This window comes from Cherax quadricarinatus, chromosome 81 (assembly GCF_038502225.1).
Source record: "Cherax quadricarinatus isolate ZL_2023a chromosome 81, ASM3850222v1, whole genome shotgun sequence".
Classification (NCBI taxonomy): domain Eukaryota; kingdom Metazoa; phylum Arthropoda; class Malacostraca; order Decapoda; family Parastacidae; genus Cherax; species Cherax quadricarinatus.
The window spans coordinates 777,155-804,691 of record NC_091372.1 but is presented as its reverse complement, the minus strand read 5'-3'; the positions used below and the strand labels follow the sequence as shown (position 1 = coordinate 804,691).

The window sequence follows — 27,537 nt, the reverse complement described above, 5'->3', positions numbered from 1 at the left end:
TAGTGGACTGGTGTGGGTCACATCCTGGGTGTTAGTGGACTGGTGTGGGTCACATCCTGGGTGTTAGTGGACTGGTGTGGGTCACATCCTGGGTGTTAGTGGACTGGTGTGGGTCACATCCTGGGTGTTAGTGGACTGGTGTGGGTCACATCCTGTGTGTTAGTGGACTGGTGTGGGTCACATCCTGGGTGTTAGTGGACTGGTGTGGGTCACATCCTGGGTGTTAGTGGACTGGTGTGGGTGGCATCCTGGGTGTTAGTGGGCTGGTGTGGGTTACATCCTGGGTGCTAGTGGACTGGTGTGGGTCACATCCTGGGTGTTAGTGGACTGGTGTGGGTCACATCCTGGGTGTTAGTGGGCTGGTGTGGGTCACATCCTGGGTGTTAGTGGACTGGTGTGGGTCACATCCTGGGTGTTAGTGGACTGGTGTGGGTCACATCCTGGGTGTTAGTGGACTGGTGTGGGTCACATCCTGGGTGTTAGTGGACTGGTGTGGGTCACATCCTGGGTGTTAGTGGACTGGTGTGGGTCACATCCTGGGTGTTAGTGGACTGGTGTGGGTCACATCCTGGGTGTTAGTGGACTGGTGTGGGTCACATCCTGGGTGTTAGTGGACTGGTGTGGGTCACATCCTGGGTGTTAGTGGACTGGTGTGGGTCACATCCTGGGTGTTAGTGGACTGGTGTGGGTCACATCCTGGGTGTTAGTGGACTGGTGTGGGTCGCATCCTGGGTGTTAGTGGACTGGTGTGGGTCACATCCTGGGTGTTAGTGGACTGGTGTGGGTCACATCCTGGGTGTTAGTGGACTGGTGTGGGTCACATCCTGGGTGTTAGTGGACTGGTGTGGGTCACATCCTGGGTGTTAGTGGACTGGTGTGGGTCACATCCTGGGTGTTAGTGGACTGGTGTGGGTCACATCCTGGGTGTTAGTGGACTGGTGTGGGTCACATCCTGGGTGTTAGTGGACTGGTGTGGGTCACATCCTGGGTGTTAGTGGACTGGTGTGGGTCACATCCTGGGTGTTAGTGGACTGGTGTGGGTCACATCCTGGGTGTTAGTGGACTGGTGTGGGTCACATCCTGGGTGTTAGTGGACTGGTGTGGGTCACATCCTGGGTGTTAGTGGACTGGTGTGGGTCACATCCTGGGTGTTAGTGGACTGGTGTGGGTCACATCCTGGGTGTTAGTGGACTGGTGTGGGTCACATCCTGGGTGTTAGTGGACTGGTGTGGGTCACATCCTCGGTGTTAGTGGACTGGTGTGGGTCACATCCTGGGTGTTAGTGGACTGGTGTGGGTCACATCCTGGGTGTTAGTGGACTGGTGTGGGTCACATCCTGGGTGTTAGTGGACTGGTGTGGGTCACATCCTGGGTGTTAGTGGACTGGTGTGGGTCACATCCTGTGTGTTAGTGGACTGCTGTGGGTCACATCCTGGGTGTTAGTGGACTGGTGTGGGTCACATACTGGGACAAAACTGACATAATTTGCGGGAAATGTTCAGCATAACAAGCCACTGTCTATATAGTAATATGTCATTACCTGGAGTTTACCTGGGGAGAGTTCCGGGGGTCAACGCCCCCGCGGCCCGGTCTGTGACCAGGCCTCCTTGTGGATCAGAGCCTGATCAACCAGGCTGTTACTGTTGGCTGCACGCAATCCAACGTACGAGCAACAGCCTGGCTGGTCAGGTACCGACTTTAAGTGCTTGTCCAGTGCCAGCTTGTTGTTGTTGTTGTAATTGTTGTTGTTGTTGTAATTATTGTTGTTGTAATTGTTGTTGTTGTTGCTGTAGGTGCTGTTATTGTTGTTGTTGTTGTTGTCGTTATTGTTGTTGTTGTTGTAATTGTTGTTGTAATTGTTGTTGTTGTTGCTGTAGGTGCTGTTGTTATTGTTGTTGTTGTTGTTGTAATTGTTGTTGTAATTGTTGTTGTTATCGTAATTGTTGTTATTGTTGTTGTTGTAATTGTTGTTGTTGTTGTAATTGTTGTTATTGTTTTGTTGTAATTGTTGTTGTTGTAATTGTTGTTGTTGTTATTGTTGTTGTAATTGTTGTTGTTGTTGTAATTGTTGTTGTTGTTATTGTTGTTGTTGTTGTAATTGTTGTTGTTGTTATTGTTGTTGTTGTTGTAATTGTTGTTGTTGTTATTGTTGTTGTTGTTGTAATTGTTGTTGTTGTTATTGTTGTTGTTGTTGTTGTAATTGTTGTTGTTGTTATTGTTGTTGTTGTTGTAATTGTTGTTGTTGTTATTATTGGTGTTGTTGTAATTGTTGTTGTTGTTGTAATTGTTGTTGTAATTGTTGTTGTTGCAATTGTTGTTGTTGTTATTGTTGTTGTTGTTGTTGTTGTAATTGTTGTTGTTGTAATTGTTGTTGTTGTAATTGTTGTTGTTGTTGTAATTGTTGTTGTTGTAATTGTTGTTGTTGTAATTGTTGTTGTTGTTGTAATTGTTGTTGTTGTTGTAATTGTTGTTGTTGTTGTAATTGTTGTTGTTGTTGTAATTGTTGTTGTTGTAATTGTTGTTGTTGTTGTAATTGTTGTTGTTGTAATTGTTGTTGTTGTTGTAATTGTTGTTGTTGTTGTAATTGTTGTTGTTGTTGTAATTGTTGTTGTTGTAATTGTTGTTGTTGTTGTTGTAATTGTTGTTGTTGTAATTGTTGTTGTTGTTGTAATTGTTGTTGTTGTAATTGTTGTTGTTGTTGTTATTGTTGTTGTTGTTGTAATTGTTGTTGTTGTTATTGTTGTTGTTGTTGTAATTGTTGTTGTTGTAATTGTTGTTGTTGTTGTTGTTGTTGTAATTGTTGTTGTTGTTGTTGTAATTGTTGTTGTTGTTGTAATTGTTGTTGTTGTTGTTGTTGTAATTGTTGTTGTTCTTTTTCTTCTTCGTGATGTTCTTCATTATCACTTTCCTCTTTCTCATCATCACCATCCTTCTCATCATCACCATCCTTCTCATCATCACCATCCTTCTCATCATCACCATCCTTCTCATCATCACCATCCTTCTTATCATCACCATCCTTCTCATCTTCACCATCCTTCTCATCATCACCATCCTTCTCATCATCACCATCCTTCTCATCATCACCATCCTTCTTATCATCACCATCCTTCTCATCTTCACCATCCTTCTCATCTTCACCATCCTTCTCATCATCACCATCCTTCTCATCATCACCATCCTTCTCATCATCACCATCCTTCTCATCATCACCATCCTTCTCATCATCACCATCCTTCTCATCATCACCATCCTTCTCATCATCACCATCCTTCTCATCATCACCATCCTTCTCATCATCACCATCCTTCTCATCATCACCATCCTTCTCATCATCACCATCCTTCTCATCATCACCATCCTTCTCATCATCACCATCCTTCTCATCATCACCATCCTTCTCATCATCACCATCCTTCTCATCATCACCATCCTTCTCATCATCACCATCCTTCTCATCTTCACCATCCTTCTCATCATCACCATCCTTCTCATCATCACCATCCTTCTCATCATCACCATCCTTCTCATCTTCACCATCCTTCTCATCTTCACCATCCTTCTTATCATCACCATCCTTCTCATCATCACCATCCTTCTCATCATCACCATCCTTCTCATCATCACCATCCTTCTCATCTTCACCATCCTTCTCATCTTCACCATCCTTCTCATCTTCACCATCCTTCTCATCATCACCATCCTTCTCATCTTCACCATCCTTCTCATCTTCACCATCCTTCTCATCTTCACCATCCTTCTCATCATCACCATCCTTCTCATCATCACCATCCTTCTCATCATCACCATCCTTCTCATCTTCACCATCCTTCTCATCATCACCATCCTTCTCATCATCACCATCCTTCTCATCTTCGCCATCCTTCTCATCTTCACCATCCTTCTCATCATCACCATCCTTCTCATCATCACCATCCTTCTCATCTTCGCCATCCTTCTCATCTTCACCATCCTTCTCATCATCACCATCTCATCATCACCATCCTTCTCATCATCACCATCCTTCTCATCTTCACCATCCTTCTCATCTTCACCATCCTTCTCATCTTCACCATCCTTCTCATCTTTACCATCCTTCTCATCATCACCATCCTTCTCATCATCACCATCCTTCTCATCTTCACCATCCTTCTCATCTTCACCATCCTTCTCATCTTCACCATCCTTCTCATCATCACCATCCTTCTCATCTTCACCATCCTTCTCATCTTCACCATCCTTCTCATCATCACCATCCTTCTCATCATCACCATCCTTCTCATCTTCACCATCCTTCTCATCTTCACCATCCTTCTCATCTTCACCATCCTTCTCATCTTCACCATCCTTCTCATCATCACCATCCTTCTCATCTTCACCATCCTTCTCATCTTCACCATCCTTCTCATCATCACCATCGTTCTCATCTTCACCATCCTTCTCATCTTCACCATCCTTCTCATCTTCACCATCCTTCTCATCATCACCATCGTTCTCATCTTCACCATCCTTCTCATCTTCACCATCCTTCTCATCATCACCATCGTTCTCATCTTCACCATCCTTCTCATCATCACCATCGTTCTCATCTTCTCCATCCTTCTCATCTTCACCATCCTTCTCATCATCACCATCGTTCTCATCTTCTCCATCCTTCTCATCTTCAATATCCTTCTCATCTTCACCATCTTTCTCATCTTCACCATTCTTCTCATCTTCACCATCCTTCTCATCATCACCATCCTTCTCATCTTGACAATCTTTCTCATCATCACCATCCTTCTCGTCTTCACCATCCTTCTCCTCATCACCATCCTTCTCATCTTCACCATCCTTCACATCATCACCATCCTTCTCATCTTCACCATCGTTCTCATCATCACCATCCTTCTCAAAATCACCATCCTTCTCGTCTTCACCATCCTTCTCATCTTCACCGTCCTTCTCATCTTCACCATCCTACTCATAATCACCATCCTTCTCATCTTCACCATCCTTCTCATCTTCACCATCCTTCTCATCTTCACCATCCTTCTCATCTTCACAATCCTTCTCATCTTCACCTTCCTTCTCATCTTCACCATCCTTCTCATAATCACCATCCTTCTCATCTTCACCATCCTTCTCATCTTCACCATCCTTCTCATCTTCACCGTCCTTCTCATCTTCACCATCCTTCTCATCATCACCATCCTTCTCATGTTCACCATCCTTCTCATCTTCACCACCCTCCTCATCTTCACCATCCTTCTAATTCTCACCATCCTTCTCATCATCACCATCCTTCTCATCATCACCATCCTTCTCATCATCACCATCCTTCTCATCATCACCATCCTTCTCATCTTCACCGTCCTTCCCATCTTCACAATCCTTCTCATCTTGTCCGTCCTTCTCATCTTCACCATCCTTCTCATCTTCACCATATTTCTCATCTTCACTATCCTTCTCATAATCACCATCCTTCTCATCTTCACCATCCTTCTCATCTTCACCGTCCTTCTCTTCCACACCATCCTTCTCATCTTCACCATATTTCTCATCTTCACCATCCTTCTCATCTTCACCATCCTTCTCAAAATCACCATCCTTCTCATCTTCACCGTCCTTCTCATCTTCACCATCCTTCTCATAATCACCATCCTTCTCATCTTCACCATCCTTCTCATCTTCACCATCCTTCTCATCTTCACCATCCTTCTCCACTTCACCATCCTTCTCATCTTCACCATCCTTCTCACCTACACCATCCTTCTCATAATCACCATCCTTCTCATATTCACCGTCCTTCTAATTTTCACCATCCTTCTCATCTTCACCATTCTTCTCATTATCACCATCCTTCTCATCTTCATCATCCTTCTCATCATCACCATCCTTCTCATCATCACCATCCTTCTCATCATCACCATCCTTCTCATCTTCACCATCCTTCTCATCTTCGCCATCCTACTCACCTTCACAATCCTTCTCATCATCATCCTTCTCATCTTCACCATCCTTCTCATCTTCACCATCCTTTTAATTTTCACCATCCTTCTCATCATCACCATTTTTCTCATTATCACCATCCTTCTCATCATCACCATCCTTCTCATCTTCACCGTCCTTCCCATCTTCATCATCCTTCTCATCTTCACCATCCTTCTCATCTTCACTGTCCTTCTCATCATCACCATCCTTCTCATTATCACCATCCTTCTCATCTTCATCATCCTTCTCATCATCACCATCCTTCTCATCATCACCATCCTTCTCATCTTCACCATCCTTCTCATCTTCACCGTCCTACTCATCTTCACCATCCTTCTCATATTCACCATCTTCCACATCTTCACCATCCTTCCCATCATCACCATCCCTCTCATCTTCACCATCCTCCTCATCTTCACCATCCTTCTCACCATCACCATCCTTCTCATCTTCACCATCCTTCTCATCTTTACCATCCTTCATCTTCACCATCCTTCTCATCTTCACGATCCTTCTCATCTTCACCATCCTTCTCATCATCACTATCCTTCTCATCTTCACCATCCTTCTCATCTTCACCATCCTTCTCATCTTCACCATCCTTCTCATCTTCACCATCCTGGTCCCGGTGGCCTGGTGGCTAAAGCTCCCGCTTCACACACGGAGGGCCCGGGTTCGATTCCCGGCGGGTGGAAACATTTCGACACGTTTCCTTACACCTGTTGTCCTGTTCACCTAGCAGCAAATAGGTACCTGGGTGTTAGTCGACTGGTGTGGGTCGCATCCTGGGGGACAAGATTAAGGACCCCAATGGAAATAAGTTAGACAGTCCTCGATGACGCACTGACTTTCTTGGGTTATCCTGGGTGGCTAACCCTCCGGGGTTAAAAATCCCAACGAAATCTTATCTTATCTTATCCTTCTCATCTTCACCATCATTTTCATAATCACCATCCTTCTCATCTTCACCGTCCTTCTCATCTTCACCGTCCTTCTCCACTTCACCATTCTTCTCATCATCACCATATTTCTCATCTTCACCATCCTTCTCATAATCACCATCCTATTCATCTTCACCATCCTTCTCATCTTCACCGTCCTCCTCATCTTCACCATCCTTCTCATCTTCACCATATTTCTCATCTTCACCATCCTTCTCATAATCACCATCCTTCTCATCTTCACCATCCTTCTCATCTTCACCGTCCTTCTCATCTTCACCATCCTTCTCATCTTCACCATATTTCTCATCTTCACCATCTTTCTCATCTTCACCGTCCTTCTCATCTTCACCATCCTTCTCATAATCACCATCCTTCTCATCTTCACCATCCTTCTCATCTTCACCATCCTTCTCATCATCACCATCCTTCTCATCTTCACAGTCCTTCTCATCTTCACCTTCCTTCTCATCTTCACCATCCTTCTCATAATCACCATCCTTCTCATCTTCACCATCCTTCTCATCTTCACCGTCCTTCTCATCTTCACCGTCCTTCTCATCTTCACCATCCTTCTCATCATCACCATCCTTCTCATGTTCACCATCCTTCTCATCTTCACCATCCTCCTCATCTTCACCATCCTTCTAATTCTCACCATCCTTCTCATCATCACCATCCTTCTCATCATCACCATCCTTCTCATCATCACCATCCTTCTCATCTTCACCGTCCTTCCCATCTTCACAATCCTTCTCATCTTGTCCGTCCTTCTCATCTTCACCATCCTTCTCATCTTCACCATATTTCTCATCTTCACTATCCTTCTCATAATCACCATCCTTCTCATCTTCACCATCCTTCTCATCTTCACCGTCCTTCTCTTCCACACCATCCTTCTCATCTTCACCATATTTCTCATCTTCACCATCCTTCTCATCTTCACCATCCTTCTCAAAATCACCATCCTTCTCATCTTCACCGTCCTTCTCATCTTCACCATCCTTCTCATAATCACCATCCTTCTCATCTTCACCATCCTTCTCATCTTCACCATCCTTCTCATCATCACCATCTTTCTCATTTTCACAATCCTTCTCATCTTCACCATCCTTCTCACCTACACCATCCTTCTCATAATCACCATCCTTCTCATATTCACCGTCCTTCTATCTTCATCATCCTTCTCATCTTCACCATTCTTCTCATTTCACTGTCCTTCTCATCTTCATCATCCTTCTCATTATCACCATCCTTCTCATCATCATCATCCTTCTCATCATCACCATCCTTCTCATCATCACCATCCTTCTCATCTTCGCCATCCTTCTCATCCTTCATCATCATCCTTCTCATCTTCACCATCCTTCTCATCATTCACCATCCTTCTCATCATCACCATCCTTCTCATCATCACCATTTTTCTCATTATCACCATCCTTCTCATCATCACCATCCTTCTCATTATCACCATCCTTCTCATCATCACCATCCTACTCATCTATCTTCACCGTCCTTCCCATCTTCATCATCCTTCTCATCATCACCGTCCTTCTCATCTTCACCGTCCTTCTCATCTTCACTGTCCTTCTCATCATCACCATCCTTCTCATTATCACCATCCTTCTCATCTTCATCATCCTTCTCATCATCACCATCCTTCTCATCATCACCATCCTTCTCATCTTCACCATCCTTCTCATCTTCACCATCCTACTCATCTTCACCATCCTTCTCATCATAAACATCCTTATGTTCACCACCCTTCTTATCTTCACCATCCTTCTCATCATCACCATCCTTCTCATGTTCACCATCCTCCACATTTTCACCATCCTTTTCATCTTCAGAATCCTTCTCATCTCCACCATCTTCCACATCTTCACCATCTTTCTCATCATCACCAACCTTCTAATTTTCAGCATCCTTCCCATCATCACCATCCCTCTCATCTTCACCATCCTTCTCATCTTCACCATCCTTCTCATCTTTACCATCCTTCATCTTCACCATCCTTCTCATCTTCACGATCCTTCTCATCTTCACCATCCTTCTCATCATCACTATCCTTCTCATCTTCACCATCCTTCTCATCATCACTATCCTTCTCATCTTTACCATCCTTCATCTTCACCATCCTTCTCATCTTCACCATCCTTCTCATCTTTACCATCGTCATCATCATCACCAGTTTTTTTATCATCATCCTTCTCATCACCATCCTTCTCATCTTCACCATATTTCTCACCTTCACCATTGCTATCATCATCTCCATCCTTCTCATCTTCACCATATTTCTCACCTTCACCATTGCTATCATCATCACCATCCTTCTCATCTTCACTATCCTCCACATCTTTACCATCCTTCTCATCTTCACCATCGTCATCATCACCATCATTTTTATCACCATCCTTCTTATCACCATCCTTCTCATCACCATCCTTCTCATCTTCACCAAATTTCTCATCTTCACCATCGTCATCATCATCACCATCCTTCTCATCTTCACCATCCTCCACATCTTCACCATCCTTCTCATCTTCACATCCTTCTCATCTTCATCATGGTCATCATCATCACCATCCTTCTGATGTTCACCATCCTTCTCATCATCACCATCCTTCTCATCTTCATCATCCTTCTCATCTTCACCATCCTTCTCATCTTCACCGTCCTTCTCATCTTCACCATCCTTCTCATCTTCACCATCCTTCTCATCTTCACCATCCTTCTCATCTTCACCATCCTTCTCATCTTCACCATCCTTCTAATTTTCACCATCCTTCTCATCATCACCATTTTTCTCATCATCACCATCCTACTCATCTTCACCGTCCTTCCCATCTTCATCATCCTTCTCATCTTCACTGTCCTTCTCATCATCACCATCCTTCTCATTATCACCGTCCTTCTCATCTTCATCATCCTTCTCATCATCACCATCCTTCTCATCATCACCATCCTTCTCATCTTCACCATCCTTCTCATCTTCACCATCCTACTCATCTTCACCATCCTTCTCATCATAAACATCCTTATGTTCACCACCCTTCTTATCTTCACCATCCTTCTCATCTTCACCACCCTTCTCATATTCACCATCCTCCACATTTTCACCATCCTTCTCATCTTCAGAATCCTTCTCATCTCCACCATCTTCCACATCTTCACCATCCTTCTCATCATCACCATCCTTCTCATCTTCACCATCCTCCACATCTTCACCATCCTTCTCATCTTCACCATCCTTCTCATCTTCACCATCCTTCTCATCTTCACCATCCTTCTCATCATCACCATCGTTATCACCATCCTTCTCATCTTCACCATCCTCCACATCTTCACCATCCTTCTCATCTTCACCATCCTTCTCATCATCACCATCCTTCTCATCTTCACCATCCTCCACATCTTCACCATCCTTCTCATCTTCACCATCCTTCTCATCATCACCATCCTTCTCATCTTCGCCATCCTCCACATCTTCACCATCCTTCTCATCTTCACCATCCTTCTCATCTTCACCCTCCTTCTCATCTTCACCATCCTTCTCATCATCACCATCGTTATCACCATCCTTCTCATCTTCACCATCCTCCACATCTTCACCATACTTCTCATCTTCACCATCCTTCTCACCATCACCATCCTTCTCATCTTCACCATCCTCCACATCTTCACCATCCTTCTCATCTTCACCATCCTTCTCATCATCATCATCCTTCTCATCTTCACCATCCTTCTCATCTTCACCATCCTTCTCATCACCATCCTTCTCTTCATCACCATCCTTCTCACTTTCACCATCCTTCTCATCTTCACCATCCTTCTCATCATCACCATTTTTCTCATCATCACCATCCTTCTCATCATCACCATCCTTCTCATCTTCACCATCCTTCTCATCATCACCATCCTTCTCATCTTCACCATCGTCATCATCTTCACCATCCTTCTCATCATCACCATCCTTCTCATCTTCACCATCCTTCTCATCTTCACTATCCTTCTCATCATCACCATCCTTCTCATCTTCACCATTCTTCTCATCTTCCTAATCGTCATCATCACCATCCTTCTCTTCTTCACCATCCTTCTAATCTTCACCATCGTCATCATCATCACCATCCTTGTCATCTTCACCATCCTTCTAATCTTCACCATCGTCATCATCATCACCATCCTTCTCATCTTCACCATCCTTCTCATCATCACCATCCTTCTCATCTTCACCATCCTTCTTATCATCACCATCCTTCTCATCTTAACCATTCTTCTCATCTTCCTAATCGTCATCATCACCATCCTTCTCTTCTTCACCATCCTTCTAATCTTCACCATCCTTCTCATCTTCACCATCCTTCTCATCATCACCATCCTTCTCATCTTCACCATCCTTCTCATCTTCATCATCCTTCTCATCATCACCATTCTTCTCATTTTCACCATCCTTCTCATCATCACCATCCTTCTCATCATCACCATCCTTCTCTTCTTCACCATCCTTCTAATCTTCACCATCGTCATCATCATCACCATCCTTCTCATCATCACCATCCTTCTCATCTTCACCATCCTCCACATCTTCACCATCCTTCTCATCTTCATCATCCTTCTCATCATCACCATCCTTCTCATCTTCACCATCCTTCTCATCTTCACTATCCTTCTCATCATCACCATCCTTCTCATTTTCACCATCCTTCTCATCATCACCATCCTTCTTATCATCGCCATCCTTCTCATCTTCACCATCCTTCTCATCTTCACCATCGTCATCATCATCACCATCCTTCTCATCTTCACCATCCTTCTCGTCTTCACCATCGTCATCATCATCACCATCCTTCTCATCTTCACCATCCTCCACATCTTCACCATCCTTCTCATCTTCACCATCGTCATCATCATCACCATCCTTCCTATCACCATCTTTCTTATCACCATCCTTCTCATCTTCACCATCCTTCTCATCATCACCATCGTCATCATCATCCTTCTCATCTTCACCATCCTTCTCATCTTCACCATCCTTCTCATCATCACCATCCTTCTCATCTTCACCATCCTTCTCATCATCACCATCCTTCTCATCATCACCATCCTTCTCATCATCACCATCCTTCTCATCTTCACCATCCTTCTCATCATCACCATCCTTCTCATCATCACCATCCTTCTCATCATCACCATCCTTCTCATCTTCACCATCCTTCTCATCTTCACCATCCTTCTCATCATCACCATCCTTCTCATCATCACCATCCTTCTCATCATCACCATCCTTCTTATCATCACCATCCTTCTCATCTTCACCATCCTTCTCATCTTCACCGTCCTTCTCATCTTCACCATCCTTCTCATCATCACCATCCTTCTCATCTTCACCATCCTTCTCATCATCACCATCCTTCTCATCTTCACCATCCTTCTCATCATCACCATCCTTCTCATCTTCACCATCCTTCTCATCATCACCATCCTTCTCATCATCACCATCCTTCTCATCTTCACCATCTTCAGGAGAGCGGTCAAGGCCACGACCTTCCTACTGCCCATGTTTGGTTTCCAGTTCTTCAGTACCCTGGTCATCCCTCCAGCCTCCTGCAGCTGCCACATCATGCAGGTCACTACCTTCTGTTCTAACACACCTTGACTAGACACCCAGAAGGTCAGTAGGGCTAAACATGCGAATAAGGCGCACAATGCGGGGTATAACCTTTTGTTATTAAGTGCACAAGAAGCACTTGTCTTGTGCACAGGTTTTTTTTGGGCACAGTGTTTATGGTAGTTTAAGAGATCCTGAAGACAAGGAATGAGGTCAAGGAATCATATGTGAGTAGCCAGGTGAGTGAGGTGCCAGGTGATCGTAGTATCAGGTACTGGGTAAGGTCCCAGGTAATGGTGGTATGAGGTACTGAATATGGTCCCAGGTAATGGTAGTATCAGGTACTGAGTAAGATCTCAGGTAATGGTAGCATCAGGTATTAATTAAGGTCCCAGGCAATGGTAGCATCAGGTACTGAGTAAGGTCTCAGGTAATGGTAGCATCAGGTACTGAGAAAGGTGCCAGGTAATGGTAGTATAAGGTACTTACTAAGGTGCCAGGTGATGGTAGCATCAGGCATTGAGTAAAGTGCCAGGTAATTGTAATATCAGGTACTGATTAAGGTGCCAGGTAATGGTATCATCAGGTACTGAGTAAGGTGCCAGGTAATGGTAGTATCAGGTACTGAGGTGCCAGGTAATGGTAGCATCAGGTATTGAGTAAGCTGCCAGGTAATGGTAGTATCAGGTACTGAGTTAGGTGCCAGGTAATGGTATCATCAGGTACTGAGTAAGGTGCCAGGTAATGGTAGCATCAGGTACTGAGTAAGGTGCCAGGTAATGGTAGTATGAGGTACTGAGTAAGGTGCCAGGTAATGGTAGCATCAGGTATTGAGTAAGGTCCCAGGTAATGGTAATATCAGGTACTGAGTAATGTGCCAGGTAATGGTAGCATCAGGTACTGAGTAAGGTGCCAGGAAATGGTAGAATCAGGTACTGAGGTGCCAGGTAATGGTAGCATCAGGTATTGAGTAAGGTGCCAGGTAATGGTAGTATCAGGTACTGAGTTAAGTGCCAGGTAATGGAAGTATAAGGTGTTGAGTAAGGTGCCAGGTAATGGTAGCGTCAGGTATTGAGTAAGGTGCCAGGTAATGGTAGTATCAGGTACTGAGTTAGGTCCCAGGTAATGGTAGTGTCAGGTACTGAGGTGCCAGGTAATGGTAGCATCAGGTATTGAGTAAGGTGCCAGATAATGGTAGCATCAGGTACTGAGTAAGGTCCCAGGTAATGGTAGTGTCAGGTACTGAGGTGCCAGGTAATGGTAGCATCAGGTATTGAGTAAGGTGTCAGGTAATGGTAGTATCAGGTACTGAGTTAGGTGCCAGGTAATGGTAGCATCAGGTACTGAGTAAGGTTCCAGGTAATGGTAGTATTAGGTACTGAGTAAGGTGCCAGGTAATGGTAGTATCAGGTACTGAGTAATGTGCCAGGTAATGGTAGTATGAGGTATTGAGTAAGGTCCCAGGTAATGGTAGTATAAGGTATTGAGTAAGGTCCCAGGTAATGGTAGCATCAGGTACTGAGTAAGGTCCCAGGTAATGGTAGTATAAGGTACTGAGTAAGGTACAAGGTAATGGTAGCATCAGGTACTGAGTAAGATGCCAGGTAATGGTAGCATCAGGTATTGAATAAGGTCCCAGGTAATGACAGTATCAGGTACTGGTTAAGGTGCCAGGTAATGGTAACATCAGGTACTGAGTAAGGTGCCAGGTAATGGTAGTATCAGGTACTGAGTAAGGTGCCAGGAAAAGTTAGTATAAGGTACTGAGTAAGGTCCCAGGTAATGGTAGCATCAGGTACTGAGTAAGGTCCCAGGTAATCGTAGTATCAGGTGCTGAGTAAGGTGCCAGGTAATGGTAGTATCAGGTACTGAGTATGGTCCCAGGTAATGGTAGTATCAGGTACTGAGTAAGGTGCCAGATAATGGTAGCATCAGGTATTGAGTAAGGTCCCAGGTAATGGTGGTATCAGGTACTGAGTATGGTCCCAGGTAATGGTAGTATCAGGTACTGAGTATGGTCGCAGGTAATGGTAGTATCAGGTACTGAGTATGGTCCCAGGTAATGGTAGTATCAGGTACTGAGTAAGGTCCCAGGTAATGACAGTATCAGGTACTGGTTAAGGTGCCAGGTAATGGTAACATCAGGTACTGAGTAAGGTGCCAGGTAATGGTAGTATCAGGTACTGAGTAAGGTGCCAGGAAAAGTTAGTATAAGGTACTGAGTAAGGTCCCAGGTAATGGTAGCATCAGGTACTGAGTAAGGTCCCAGGTAATCGTAGTATCAGGTGCTGAGTAAGGTGCCAGGTAATGGTATCATCAAGTATTGAGTAACCTGCCAGGGAATGGCAATATCAGGTACTGAGTATGGCCCCAGGTAATGGTAGTATCAGGTACTGAGTATGGTCCCAGATAATGGTAGTATCAGGTACTGAGTATGGTCCCAGGTAATGGTAGTATCAGGTACTGAGTATGGTCCCAGGTAATCTTAGTATCAGGTACTGAGTATGGTCGCAGGTAATGGTAGTATCAGGTACTGAGTATGGTCCCAGGTAATGGTAGTATCAGGTACTGAGTATGGTCCCAGGTAATGGTAGTATCAGGTACTGAGTATGGTCGCAGGTAATGGTAGTATCAGGTACTGAGTAAGGTGCCAGGTAATGTTAGCATCAGGTTTTGAGTAAGGCCCCAGGTAATGGTTACCTGGAGGTTATTCCGGGGATCAACGCCCCCGCGGCCCGGTCCATGACCAGGCCTCCCGTTGGATCAGGGCCTATCAACCAGGCTGTTACTGCTGGCCGCACGCAGTCCAACGTACAGGCCACAGCCCGGCTGATCCGGCACTGACTTAGGTATCTGTCCAGCTTTTCTTGAAGGCAGCCAGGGGTTTATCGGTAATTCCACGAATGCTTGATGGGAGGCTGTTGAACAGTCTTGGGCCTCGGACACTTATGGTGTTTTCCCTTAGTGTACCAATGGCGCCCCTACTTTTATTTGGGGGCATTTTGCATCGCCTGCCCAGTCTTTTACTTTCGTAGGGAGTGATTTCTGTGTGCAGATTTGGGACCATTCCTTCCAGGATTTTCCAAGTGTAGATTATGATATTATATCTCTCCCTCCTGCGTTCCAAACTTCCAACGAGTACAAGTCAAGTGCTTCCAAGCGTTCCCAGTAGTTAAGGTGCTTGACAGAACTTATACGTGCAGTAAAGGTTCTCTGTATACTCTCTAGATCTGCGATTTCACCTGCTTTGAATGGAGATGTTAGTGTACAGTAGTATTCCAGCCTAGAGAGAACAAGTGATTTGAAAAGGATCATCATTGGCTTGGCATCTCTCGTTTTGAAAGTTCTCATTATCCATCCTATCATTTTCTTTGCACGTGCGATCGTGGCACTGTTGTGATCCTTGAAAGTGAGATCCTCAGACATTACTACTCCCAGGTCCCTTACATTATTTTTCCGCTCTATTGTATGGCCAGAGTCTGTAGTATACTCTGTTCTAGTTATTATCTCCTCCAGTTTTCCATAACGGAGTAGTTGGAATTTGTCCTCATTGAACATCATATTGTTTACCGTTGCCCACTGGAAAACTTTGTTTATATCTTCTTGGAGGTTAACCGCGTCCTCAGCAGATGACAGCCTCATGCAGATCCTAGTATCATCCGCGAAAGGATGATACGGTGCTGTGATGTATATCTCTGTCTATGTCTGATATGAGGATGAGGAATAAGATGGGGGCGAGTACTGTGCCTTGTGGAACAGAGCTCTTCACTATGGCAGCCTCCGATTTAACTCTGTTGACCACTACTCTTTGTGTTCGATTTGTTAGGAAGTTGAAGATCCATCTCCCCACTTTCCCAGTTATTCCTTTAGCACGTATTTTATGGGCTATTACGCCATGATCGCATTTGTCAAATGCTTTTGCAAAGTCTGTGTATATTACATCTGCATTCTGATTTTCTTCCAGTGCATCCAAGGCCATATCATAGTGATCAAGTAGTTGTGAGAGGCAGGAGCGACCTGCCCTGAACCCATGTTGCCCTGGATTGTGCAGATTTTGGGAATCCAGGTGATTTGCAATCCTGCTTCTTAGCACTCTTTCAAAGATTTTTATGATGTGGGACGTCAGAGCTATTGGTCTATAGTTCTTAGCTAATGTTTTGCTGCCACCTTTATGGAGTGGGGCTATATCCGTTGTTTTAAGTGACTGTGGAATTTCACCCATGTCCAAGCTCCTCCTCTATAGTGTACTTACGGCACGCGAGAGGGGTTTCTTGCAGTTCTTAATGAAAACAAAGTACCATGAGTCTGGGCTCGGGGCTGAGTACATGGGAATGTTGTCAATGGCTTTTTCGAAATCTATTGGAGTTAGGGTAATGTCGGGAATCTGGCATACATTTATGGAGTTTTGAGGCTCATTCATGAAGAAATCATTTGGGTCGTCGATCCTCAGACTGATTAGTGGTTCACTAAACACAGAGTCGTACTGGGATTTCAATATTTCACTCATTTCCTTGTTGTCATCTGTGTAAGTCCCATCCTGTCTGAGTAAGGGCCCGATACTAGATGTGGTATTTGCCTTGTTTTTGGCATATGAAAAGAATTATTTTGAATTTCTTTCAATTTAACTAATAGCTTTAAGCTCCTCCTGTCTCTCCTGATTCCCTTAAGAGTCATATAATTTAAGTTCGATAGTTTCCACTTCCCTGGTCAGCACCTCCTTTCGTGTATCAGATATTCTAGCACTCCTGAGGAGCTCAGTGACTCTTCGTCGTCTTCTGTGGAGGGAGCTTCTTTCTCTCTCCAGTTTACTCCTGCTCTTCTTCTTTCTTAGGGGAATATGCCTAGAACATGCTTCAGCTGCCAGGAAGTTGATCCTTTCAAGGCACTGGTTTGGATCCATGTCATTTAAGATACCTTCCCAACACGTTTCATTTAAGACATGGTTTACCTGGTCCCAGTTGATGTTCTTGTTGTTGAAGTTGTATTTTGTATGGTGGTATCAGGTACTGAGTATGGTCCCAGGTAATGGTAGCATCAGGTACTGAGTATCGTCCCAGGTATTAGTAGTATCAGGTACTGAGTAAGGTGCCAGGTAATGCTCAATAAGTCTTACGTCTGGGAGGACCACACAGTGATTCTCAGGGTTTCTGAGAAATTCACTCTTAATTCCTCACTCTGGCTTACTTTAATATGTTCTTTGACTCTGGACAGCTATAGATGTCCAGAGAGCTGTCAGTACCTGTCGGTAGAGACAGGTGAGTCACAGTTGATGGCTGCTGACAGTCACAGCAGTGCTGTCTGTGACATTTTTCTGTTGCAATCCTCGTAACACAGTGGTACAGCGCTGCACTTGATACCTGTCAGGACCACGTTCGAATCCCCTGTCTATTTTTCTGGTCATAAATGAAAATGGTGGTGTTATTGAATAAGTTCGGAGGATCGAACCTTCACTGGTACATATTCTAGTCTCATGTATTACAGGCGTACGTGTTCGTGGCTACAGCTGTAGACGGACTGCAAGGACTGTACGTGGCACTGGTCTACTGTTTCCTCAACAAGGAGGTGAGTCGTCACCTCATGGGCTCTTGATCCAAGGTGCCTTGATGGTAAAAGGTTCCTGATCCAAAGTGTCTTGATGGTAAAAGGTTCTTGATCCAAGGTGCCTTGATGCTGGTAAAAGGTTCTTGATCCAGGGTGCCATGATGCTGGAAAAGAGTTCTTGATCCAAGGTGCCATGATGCTGGTAAAAGGTTCTTGATCCAGGGTGCCATGATGCTGGAAAAGAGTTCTTGATCCAAGGTGCCATGATGCTGGTAAAAGGTTCTTGATCCAGGGTGCCATGATGCTGGAAAAGAGTTCTTGATCCAAGGTGCCATGATGCTGGTAAAAGGTTCTTGATCCAGGGTGCCTTGATGTTGGTAAAAGGTTCTTGATCCAAGGTGCCATGATGCTGGAAAAAAGTTCTTGATCCAAGGTGCCATGATGCTGGAAAAGAGTTCTTGATCCAAGGTGCCATGATGCTGGAAAAGAGTTCTTGATCCAAGGTGCCTTGATGCTGGAAAAGAGTTCTTGATCCAAGGTGCCATGATGCTGGAAAAGAGTTCTTGATCCAAGGTGCCATGATGCTGGAAAAGAGTTCTTGATCCAAGGTGCCATGATGCTGGAAAAGAGTTCTTGATCCAAGGTGCCATGATGCTGGAAAAGAGTTCTTGATCCAAGGTGCCTTGATGCTGGAAAAGAGTTCTTGATCCAAGGTGCCATGATGCTGGAAAAGAGTTCTTGATCCAAGGTGCCATGATGCTGGAAAAGAGTTCTTGATCCAAGGTGCCATGATGCTGGAAAAGAGTTCTTGATCCAAGGTGCCATGATGCTGGAAAAGAGTTCTTGATCCAAGGTGCCATGATGCTGGAAAAGAGTTCTTGATCCAAGGTGCCTTGATGCTGGAAAAGAGTTCTTGATCCAAGGTGCCATGATGCTGGAAAAGAGTTCTTGATCCAAGGTGCCTTGATGCTGGAAAAGAGTTCTTGATCCATGGTGCTTTGATGCTGGTAAAAGGTTCTTGATCCAAGGTGCCTTGATGCTGGAAAAGAGTTCTTGATCCAAGGTGCCATGATGCTGGAAAAGAGTTCTTGATCCAAGGTGCCTTGATGCTGGAAAAGAGTTCTTGATCCATGGTGCTTTGATGCTGGTAAAAGGTTCTTGATCCAAGGTGCTTTGATACTGGAAAAGGGTTCTTGATCCAAGGTGCCTTGATACTTGAAAAAGGTTCTTGAGCCAAGGTGCCTTGATACTTGAAAAAGGTTCTTGATCCAAGGTGCCTTGATGCTGGAAAAATGAACCTTGTTTGTGTTACTATGATCATTGTGAACCCCATTGTGGGTGAAATCTCGTTTTGTAACACCTGTTTCTAACACCTCTCAGACATTTTAGAGCCTAACGCTGTTCCTAGCACATATGTGCCACTCACCAGCACCTAACACCTGTTTCTGACCCCTGTGTCTAAGGACTCTCCATCACTTGTACCTAACACTTGTTTCGTTACCTCCCCAGGTGAGGCTGCAGGTGCGACGGACGGTGTACCAGGTGCGTGGACGGTACGGCACAGACCGTTCCTACTCCGTCACGTACGACCCACGTACGGACGTCAGCCTTCTCAGCGGCTCCGTAGCTAACGAATACAGCGCTGTTGATTACGGCGCTAATGAGTCCGGCGCTAACGAATCCAGTGCTTTAGAACTCGCCGCTGTTCGCTCGTAACGTTGACGACTGTGGCTGTGGCTGTGGTTCGTACGTCAGTTTGCGTGCGGCCAGCAGTAACAGCCTGGTTGATCAGACCTTGATCCACCATGAGGCCTGGTCTCAGACAGAGCCGTGGGGGCGTTGACCCCCGAAACCCTTTCCAGGTAAACTCCAGCGTAATTTCCACTACTGACCAAATACTAGGATTCGATACGGCAGTGCCCTATAAACCCCAACAACAAAATGTTAGTTTATAATGACCGCAAATCCGACGCAGTCGTTGATAATGACCGTGAAATGACATCAAATTTCTGATATTTCTGTTTTAATGTCCGATCTTGAGATGTGTTGTGTTGTTCAGGGTTAAGGAATGTTACAAGACTCACGGTAATGTGTTGCAGTTTCCGCCACACTTGTTGTGTTAAATGTCTAACTAGAGGCAATGACCGCTCTAGAACAAACTTTTATTTCGGCGTATTGCTCTACTCAGCGTTTTATTAAATCAATAATTAAGTTCTACAAGGAGTGATACATTGTCACAATTGAAGCATTGTTCCACAACTGTGTATTCTGCTCATCACTGGTCACAAGTAATGTTTATAATGGACTGATCCGAACCCGAAACTCGGCGCTGCTGGAATGAGCGTCATGGCGCCGCTTGAGTCGGGCGAACCCAACCACTTCATTCCAACTAACATTGATTCATTAGAAAACTTCGGCCCATAATAATGTCTTACAGTGTACTGAACTTTCAGTTATACAACTTAAATCTAAGTTTATTCCTTTCTATGCACCTAGCTTAATTATTTCGCTGTACTAGTTCTTGAAGTGAGATGACACTAATAAAGCCGATTAATGTGACCTTTCTATCACTGGAATCCTTATTACTATTGCTTTGTCATGTTTTATTGACTTCTGTTATCTTAGAGCCTTCAAAAGGCTCTGGTTCCTAAAAATTGGAACTACCCTTCTCGTCGCATTGATCAACCATGATTTATTCCCAGCAGAACGGGACGCCCACAACCCAACCTGAATTTAGTAACCGGCTTTCCACTGAAACCGTTAAATAAATATGTGCAGAGAGGGAAGAAATATGGAGATAACAATCTTTATTTCTACAAGTACATGACACAACTTATACGGACCATAGCTGACATCAGTAACATACTATATAAAAAGTTCCTTGTTATGCAGAGCATTTCGGACGTTAGGTTAATTTTGCTCCCAGGATGCGACCCATGCCAGTCCACTAACACCCAGATACCTACTTATTACTAGTTGAACAGGGACATCAGGTGTAAGGTGACCAACACCCAACCTGAATTTAGTAACCTACTTACCAATGAGACCATTAAAGATGTCTAGTGCTCAGCCGCCACAGGACGAGGATACCTTTTTTGTTTACATTTTGCCACCGAAGTGGCTATTTTATTGTATACCTCATATCCATCCTGTGGACGGTAGCACAGGGCATATGGATACACAGAAGACCTAGGAACTAGGCCTCTAAAGGGTTAATAGGAATACATCTGAATTTATATCCGCAGTTCAATATTACATGCAAATTTAGGAAATATTAGGTATCGGGTTATGTTATTGTCATAACAGCATCTAAAGTATCCCTCAAACCTCATGTATTCTACAGAGTATATTTGTGAAAATTTGTGTGGACTGCCTCCAAGTGAGTCGCCTACCCTGGCAAACTCTGTTGACACCGAGCTCTGAGGTGGGTACCTCAGCCTCACAAGTGGCTTATAGAACAGATTTTCACAAATGATTGTTATTGCAAGAAACCTCGCCTGCATGCACGTATAAAGGACTAACTTACTTGGTGTTGCGGCATATATCCTGATCTTCAACTTCCTAAGCCTAGCTTTAGCCCCTTTGGACTTCCCCTTGGAAACCACGTGCAACCGGGAGCATTAATTCCTGCAATATTCAATCGTTATTAGTGTCCTGCCTGCACCTCAGAAATTCCTATATCCAAGAGGGTATGTATCCCCTAGTATAACTATGCAGACTCAGACACTAGCTTCAGACGGCTCTGAGACACTGGTACTTACTGGGCATGCTCTCTCTGTAGCACGCCAAGCCCTCAGTTAACTCAACCCACAATCTCCCAAGACACTGGCCAGAACCTACGGGAAAAGGTGAATATCTCGTCTTACTGTATGGGCTGATGGAGGAGATCATCTACGGTACATCGAGGTGCCTCTACCAGATTTCCCCAGGTCTCAGATGTGAAGACACGTGGGGGCGCCATCTGCTGTTCACGGCACGTCTTGTCCAGTCGGTGTCTATCGTAAGAAGGACGCTATTCTGTCTTTGTGACCTGCGCCCCGCCATTCAAGCTAGGGCTGCCAGTTCTCCCTAGCTAACTTATCCTAGTGTTCGCCTACATTATCGGCCTATTACTACCTATGTTAAGGTCTTAGGTCTACTCTATCATTATCTACAGATGCCTTAGTAAACCTAATATTAGTGTACTACCAGTAAAACTACCTACTCCTTCCCTGAAAAGTAAATCTATAAATTAAATAAGCTTACCAACAACCGCCAACCAGAGAATGCCTTGTTTGGGAGGGTTTAAGGGCCGCTCGGCTCAGACGACCAGACGGCCATGCTGGATCTGAGCTGTGGAACTATTTGGACCAAATAAATTTCCACATCCTCCCGCCGGCGAAGGTAGGCACTAAGTCTAGATCAAGTCTGCCTCCCGCAGGTCCCCCCAATGGGCCCTGGACTTGAGCGCCGTTCGACGGGTCGTCCGGCCGCTCAGCTCGCTCAACCTCTGGTCTGATTTCTCATGTCCCCTTCCCACCGTGTGGACCTCGAGAGGCAAAAGCCTGTTGATGGGTCTTATAGTCTCGACATCGTTCATTCTCACTTTCACCATTCTCAACCGCCCAGCCTTGTCTGGGTGGGTTGACACTACCAGGCCAAGAGGCCAGTATGCCCTGGGTGCCTCGGATTCTACTAGCACCAGGTCCCCTTCACTTAGCATCATCTTATTTGCCTCGGGGTCGGCACCATAGAAATGTTCCCGCAAGGTTGTCAAGTAATCCCTGCGCCACACCTGATTCCATTTGTCCAGGATTTTCACCAGTCTGTTGTGACTTCTGTGCAGTTCTTCATTGATGGGGGGACCAACTGGCCCATAATAATCCAGCTCCTTGGAAGACTGACTCAAAATTGCGGGGAAGGGCTCAATCCTTCTTCCAAACAGCATGTGATTGGGGGTGAGAGCTTCTTGCTCGTCAATCCCATTTTGTACGTAGGTCAGAGGCCTGTTATTAACTCTTGCCTCTATCTCAACTAACACTGTCCTCAGTTCATCACAGCTCACCCTCCTGCCGTGCAAGACCTTCCGAATGCACCTTTTGACTGTGCCCACCATGCGTTCATAGAATCCCCCTTGCCAGGGCGCCCTGGGAGCTATGAACCTCCACTCGCACTCTATTCTCTTCAGGTGTTCTCGTACTTCTCCGTTGTCCCTAAGATTCCTGAAGACTTTATCGGCCGCCCTAAAGCTTGTGCCATTGTCCGAGATAATCAATCGCGGGCACGAGAATCTGGCAGTAAACCTCCTGAACAACTTCACGAAAGTCTCTGTTGTCATATCTTCTGCCAACTCCAAATGCACCGCTCGAGTAGTGGCACAAGTAAACAGGCAGACATATACTTTCTGAGGGCCCTCCTTAACGTCTCCTGGGTTCTTCAATGTGATAGCCCCAGTGTAGTCTATTCCTACAGTCTCAAAGGGCCTGTCACTATGTACCCGCTCCTGAGGCAGCGGTGGTGGTCCTGGGTACAGTAGGGTCCTCCCATCGTACCGCCGGCAGACTGTGCAACTCTTTAGCACCCTTTTGACGGCAGCTCGACCCTTCAATACCCAGTAATTCTGACGTAGGCAGGTGAGGGTATCTCCAAACCCCCCATGTAAGGTCCTCTGATGGGCATCTTGTATCAATAGCTCTGTCGCCCATCCCTCCTTTCCCAGCAGCACGGGATGTTTGGCCCCATAGCTGAGCTCAGAGTTTTGTATTCTTCCCCTGCATCTTATTAGCCCCGCATGATCTAGGAACAATCCCAATGAGTGAACCAATTTGCTGTTCCCTGAGTCGTCATCATTAGACACGCGTCCTGATGCCATAACCTGCTGCCGGGTCGCAAGTACTTCCAGCACTCCTGGAAACCCCCTTTGGTACTGCCTTATCCAATATTCTCTGGGACCCACTAGAGACAACTGTCGACCTTGGCTTACCTTGTCATGCAGCTTCCTCACGAATCGAAATACCATTTCCGTGACTCCTATAAGTTTTCTCCACGAGGAGTAGCGCCTGGGGTCAAATAATTCAGTGTCGTGTTCCCCCGCAAAATGTACTATGCTGCTGATTGTCTCCACGAATTTCTGCTCCGGCCAGCAATCCCTTGCCGGTAACCAGTCTGGGCCTTTGAACCAAAGCTCGCTTTTACTCAACTTTCTGTGTGTCACCCCTCGGCTTATCAGGTCGGCTGGGTTTTGATCTGTAGGCACATACAGAATTGTTGACGTTGACTGTAGTTCCCGTATCTCCTTTACCCGATTCCTGACATAGGGGAGCTTAGACCTGTCATTCTGGACCCACTGTAAGGCCACCTCCGAGTCTGTCCATACATAGGTGTGTCTCACCCTCAGATTACTCAACACCTCCTCTACGTACTTACCCAGTCTTGCTCCCAACAACATCGCCGTGAGCTCTAGCTTTGGGATCGAGCAATCCTTCAGGGGTGTCACCCGCGCATGACTGGTGACCAGATTGACTTGGTCCCCGGCCACCAAATACGCTACTGCCCCATAGGCCCTGGAGGAGGCATCACAGAAGACGTGCAAGTCATAATCCCGCCCGGTGCACCCGATGGACCTGGGGAATGTGAACTCGTGCAATTCCGCTAGGTCTTTGTTAACCAGATCCCACTCCTGGCAGACTGTTTCTGGCAGTGGGTCGTCCCAATCTAGGTTCAGCTCCCAGGTCTGTTGCACTAGCATCCTCCCTCGAATGGTCATGGGTGTCAACAAACCCAAAGGATCGAAGGCAGTCTGCACTTTGCTCAGCAAAGACCTCCTGGTCAGCTTCCCTTCCCCATCAGGCTTCCTCTTTAGCCTAAGTCTGTCTTCCTTGATTTCCCACTCCAGTCCCAACACCGATGTTACCTCAGGCACTGAGTAGCCAGTATAGTCACGTTCCACCATGCCCCGCAACGTTGGATTGTTTGTCACCCATTCTCTCATTGGCATGTTAGCCGAGAGCATCTCCTGATTAGACTCTCGGTAAATGTCCATCAACAGCCTTTCATCTGAGGTGGTACCCTGCATGTTGTCTACATAAAATAGGGTCTTCAGTAATTCTTTAAGTGGGCTATTACAGTTCACAAGGTGGTAGTCTATGGTAGCCTGTAATAGGAATGGTGAACTAGTTGCACCAAACAACACTGCCCTGAATCTATAGGTATCATACCCTTGCTTGGGCGCCTCCCTGTTAGCCAACCACAAGAACCTTGTGTAGTCCCTATCCTGTGGCTGCAACCCAATACGTAGGAAGGCTTTGCTAATGTCTGCCGCATAGGCGTACTGTTCCGTCCTGAATCTCAACAACACATCTGCTAATTTCTGCGTCAGGGAGGGCCCTGTGAGCAGACAGTCGTTCAACGATGGCTCTCGGGGACTCGCCTGCGAGCTGCAGTTGAAGACTACTCTGATGGGAGTGGTTACCGACTCCTTGGTGACTGCCATGTGTGGAAGATAATGGGTGTTTTCCCCAGGGCTGGCACTGGGCACTTTCTCGAACCCAAGGGCCAGCTGTTCCTTAATAATATCATCATATTTCCCCACCAGACCCTTCTTGGTCAGGCTGTTCACCAATGAATTCAACTGACCACGTGCCCTCTTGAAATTAGTGGGCAGCGTTGGGTGGCCCGGTTTCCATGGGAGTCGCACCCAATACTGTCCGTCCCTGAACTGCACATGGTTCAAGTAATCTCGATACATCTCTTCGTGTTCGGGGGGCGGCTGGTCACCTTTAATCCCTACTACATCCAGGTCCCATAGTTTATGGACCGGCTCACTGTCGGATATGCCAACTTGTGCCTCTGTCAGGCCTTCGTGCACACCAATCCGCATCACCAGTACAGCCTCAGTCGCTGTAATACCAGAGCCCTCCTTTCCCGGGGTCGCAGGGAAGTGAGCTGGTACTCTGCCTCCTACGATGTACCCCGCTGGAGTCCTGTACAGGCCCACACCCTCCTTGATAACCCTTCTCGTAGACACGAACTCGTCTAGGTAATCCCCTCCTACCAAGATGCCTACATTACTAACATTGTCTGTAGCAATGTCTGGTTCCGCTAGCTTCACACCCAACTCCCTCAAACGTTTGACTGCTGCAGCCAGTCCCCTAGTGGTAATGATATTGGGCAGCCTCTTCACCATTAAGGCTGAAATTTCCCGTCGATGCCCGGCTAACCTGACCGTCACATTGACTACTGGATAAGACCTGCGTGGGACTTCCCCACCAAACCCTTCCACCTTCATGTCAACTTTACCAACTGTCTCCAGCTTCAACCTAGCTGCTAGACTCTCCACTATGAAGGATCTCTGTGCCCCACTGTCGAAGAACAAACGGGTTGTTTCAGACTTCTTCCTGTTCGCGACCACCGCCATTATGGTGGGCAAGGCCACCGAGCCTTGAAACTGCTCACCAGAACAAATTCTCGGTGCCGTACTCACCACACTCATCACTACTTCTGACTTGTTCTTGCTCTCCGCCCTTTCTTGCGGTTTGCTCTCCTTAACTTGTGCTAATCCGGCATCATTAGGACTCAGTGCACTGTGGTGCTTTCCCTTCCAGCAGCCCCGACACTCCCTGAGCATGGTGTTACAGTCCCTGGCAAAATGTTCTCCACAACACTTGAAACAAAGTCTCAACTCTCTTAGCTGTTGAACCCTGTGGTTATAGGTGGTGAAGCTTGAACACCCTGAACTAGCGTGTTCTTCATCACAAAACACGCACCGTCTCATACTGGCCGCTTTAGTGGCTTCTCCCTTGGTCCTGTGGGTGGAGGGCTCGCCCTGGGCATAATACGTGCCTACTTTAGTGGGAGGTGGTTTAGGTCTATCTCTCGAATGTCTGGGGAAGTCGACCGACTTCTCCTTGGTAGGTAATTTCTCCCCCTGACCTATGCTCAGGTGAGATATGAGATCCCCTAGCCCTTCAATAATTTGGTTTATCGTGAACCTATTCGTCCGATATTTTAAGTGTAACTCATGCACTGTCGTGCTAGCCAGTTTCCTCTGAATCACCTGGCTAAGGACCCATTTTGAATCATTCTCATCATGCAAATCTCTGAAACTATTGGTCAAGCTCATAATCTCAATACGGAACTTCTCTAGACTTTGACGGTCATGTCGGCAAGCCTCTAGATCCAACAACCGATAAAGTATAGCTACCTTTATCTCCTCAGTGTTGCCAAACATGTCTTCTAATTGGTCTTTGGCATGTTGGTAATTAGTGTCAGTAATCGGGTAGTGCTGGACCAGATCTAAGGCTTTACCCTTGAGCTGCGACCGCAAATACTGCAACTTGACGGCATCTGACAAATCATTTCTCTCATCTATCTGGGCTCTAAACTGATCCCAGAAAGCAATGTACTCTGTTAAGGTTCCGTCAAATGTTGGTAAATTCAACTGGGGCAATCTGGGCAACACATTAACAGGCGTGCTGTTGTTCCTGTTCCTTG

At 45.7% G+C, this 27,537-nt stretch overlaps 1 protein-coding gene across 1 annotated transcript in view; it reads left to right on the top strand.

The window, feature by feature from the left end:
* The window catches only part of LOC138855091 (uncharacterized), a 119,995-nt gene extending 99,370 nt beyond the window's left edge, over positions 1–20,625 (top strand). Inside the window, exons 10-12 of the mRNA XM_070102238.1 lie at positions 12,441–12,543; positions 18,007–18,087; positions 19,576–20,625. Coding sequence (XP_069958339.1) covers positions 12,441–12,543; positions 18,007–18,087; positions 19,576–19,782 — 391 coding nt within the window. The 3' untranslated portion in view covers positions 19,783–20,625. The remainder of the gene's footprint in view (positions 1–12,440; positions 12,544–18,006; positions 18,088–19,575) is intronic.
* The last annotated feature ends 6,912 nt before the right edge of the window (positions 20,626–27,537 follow it).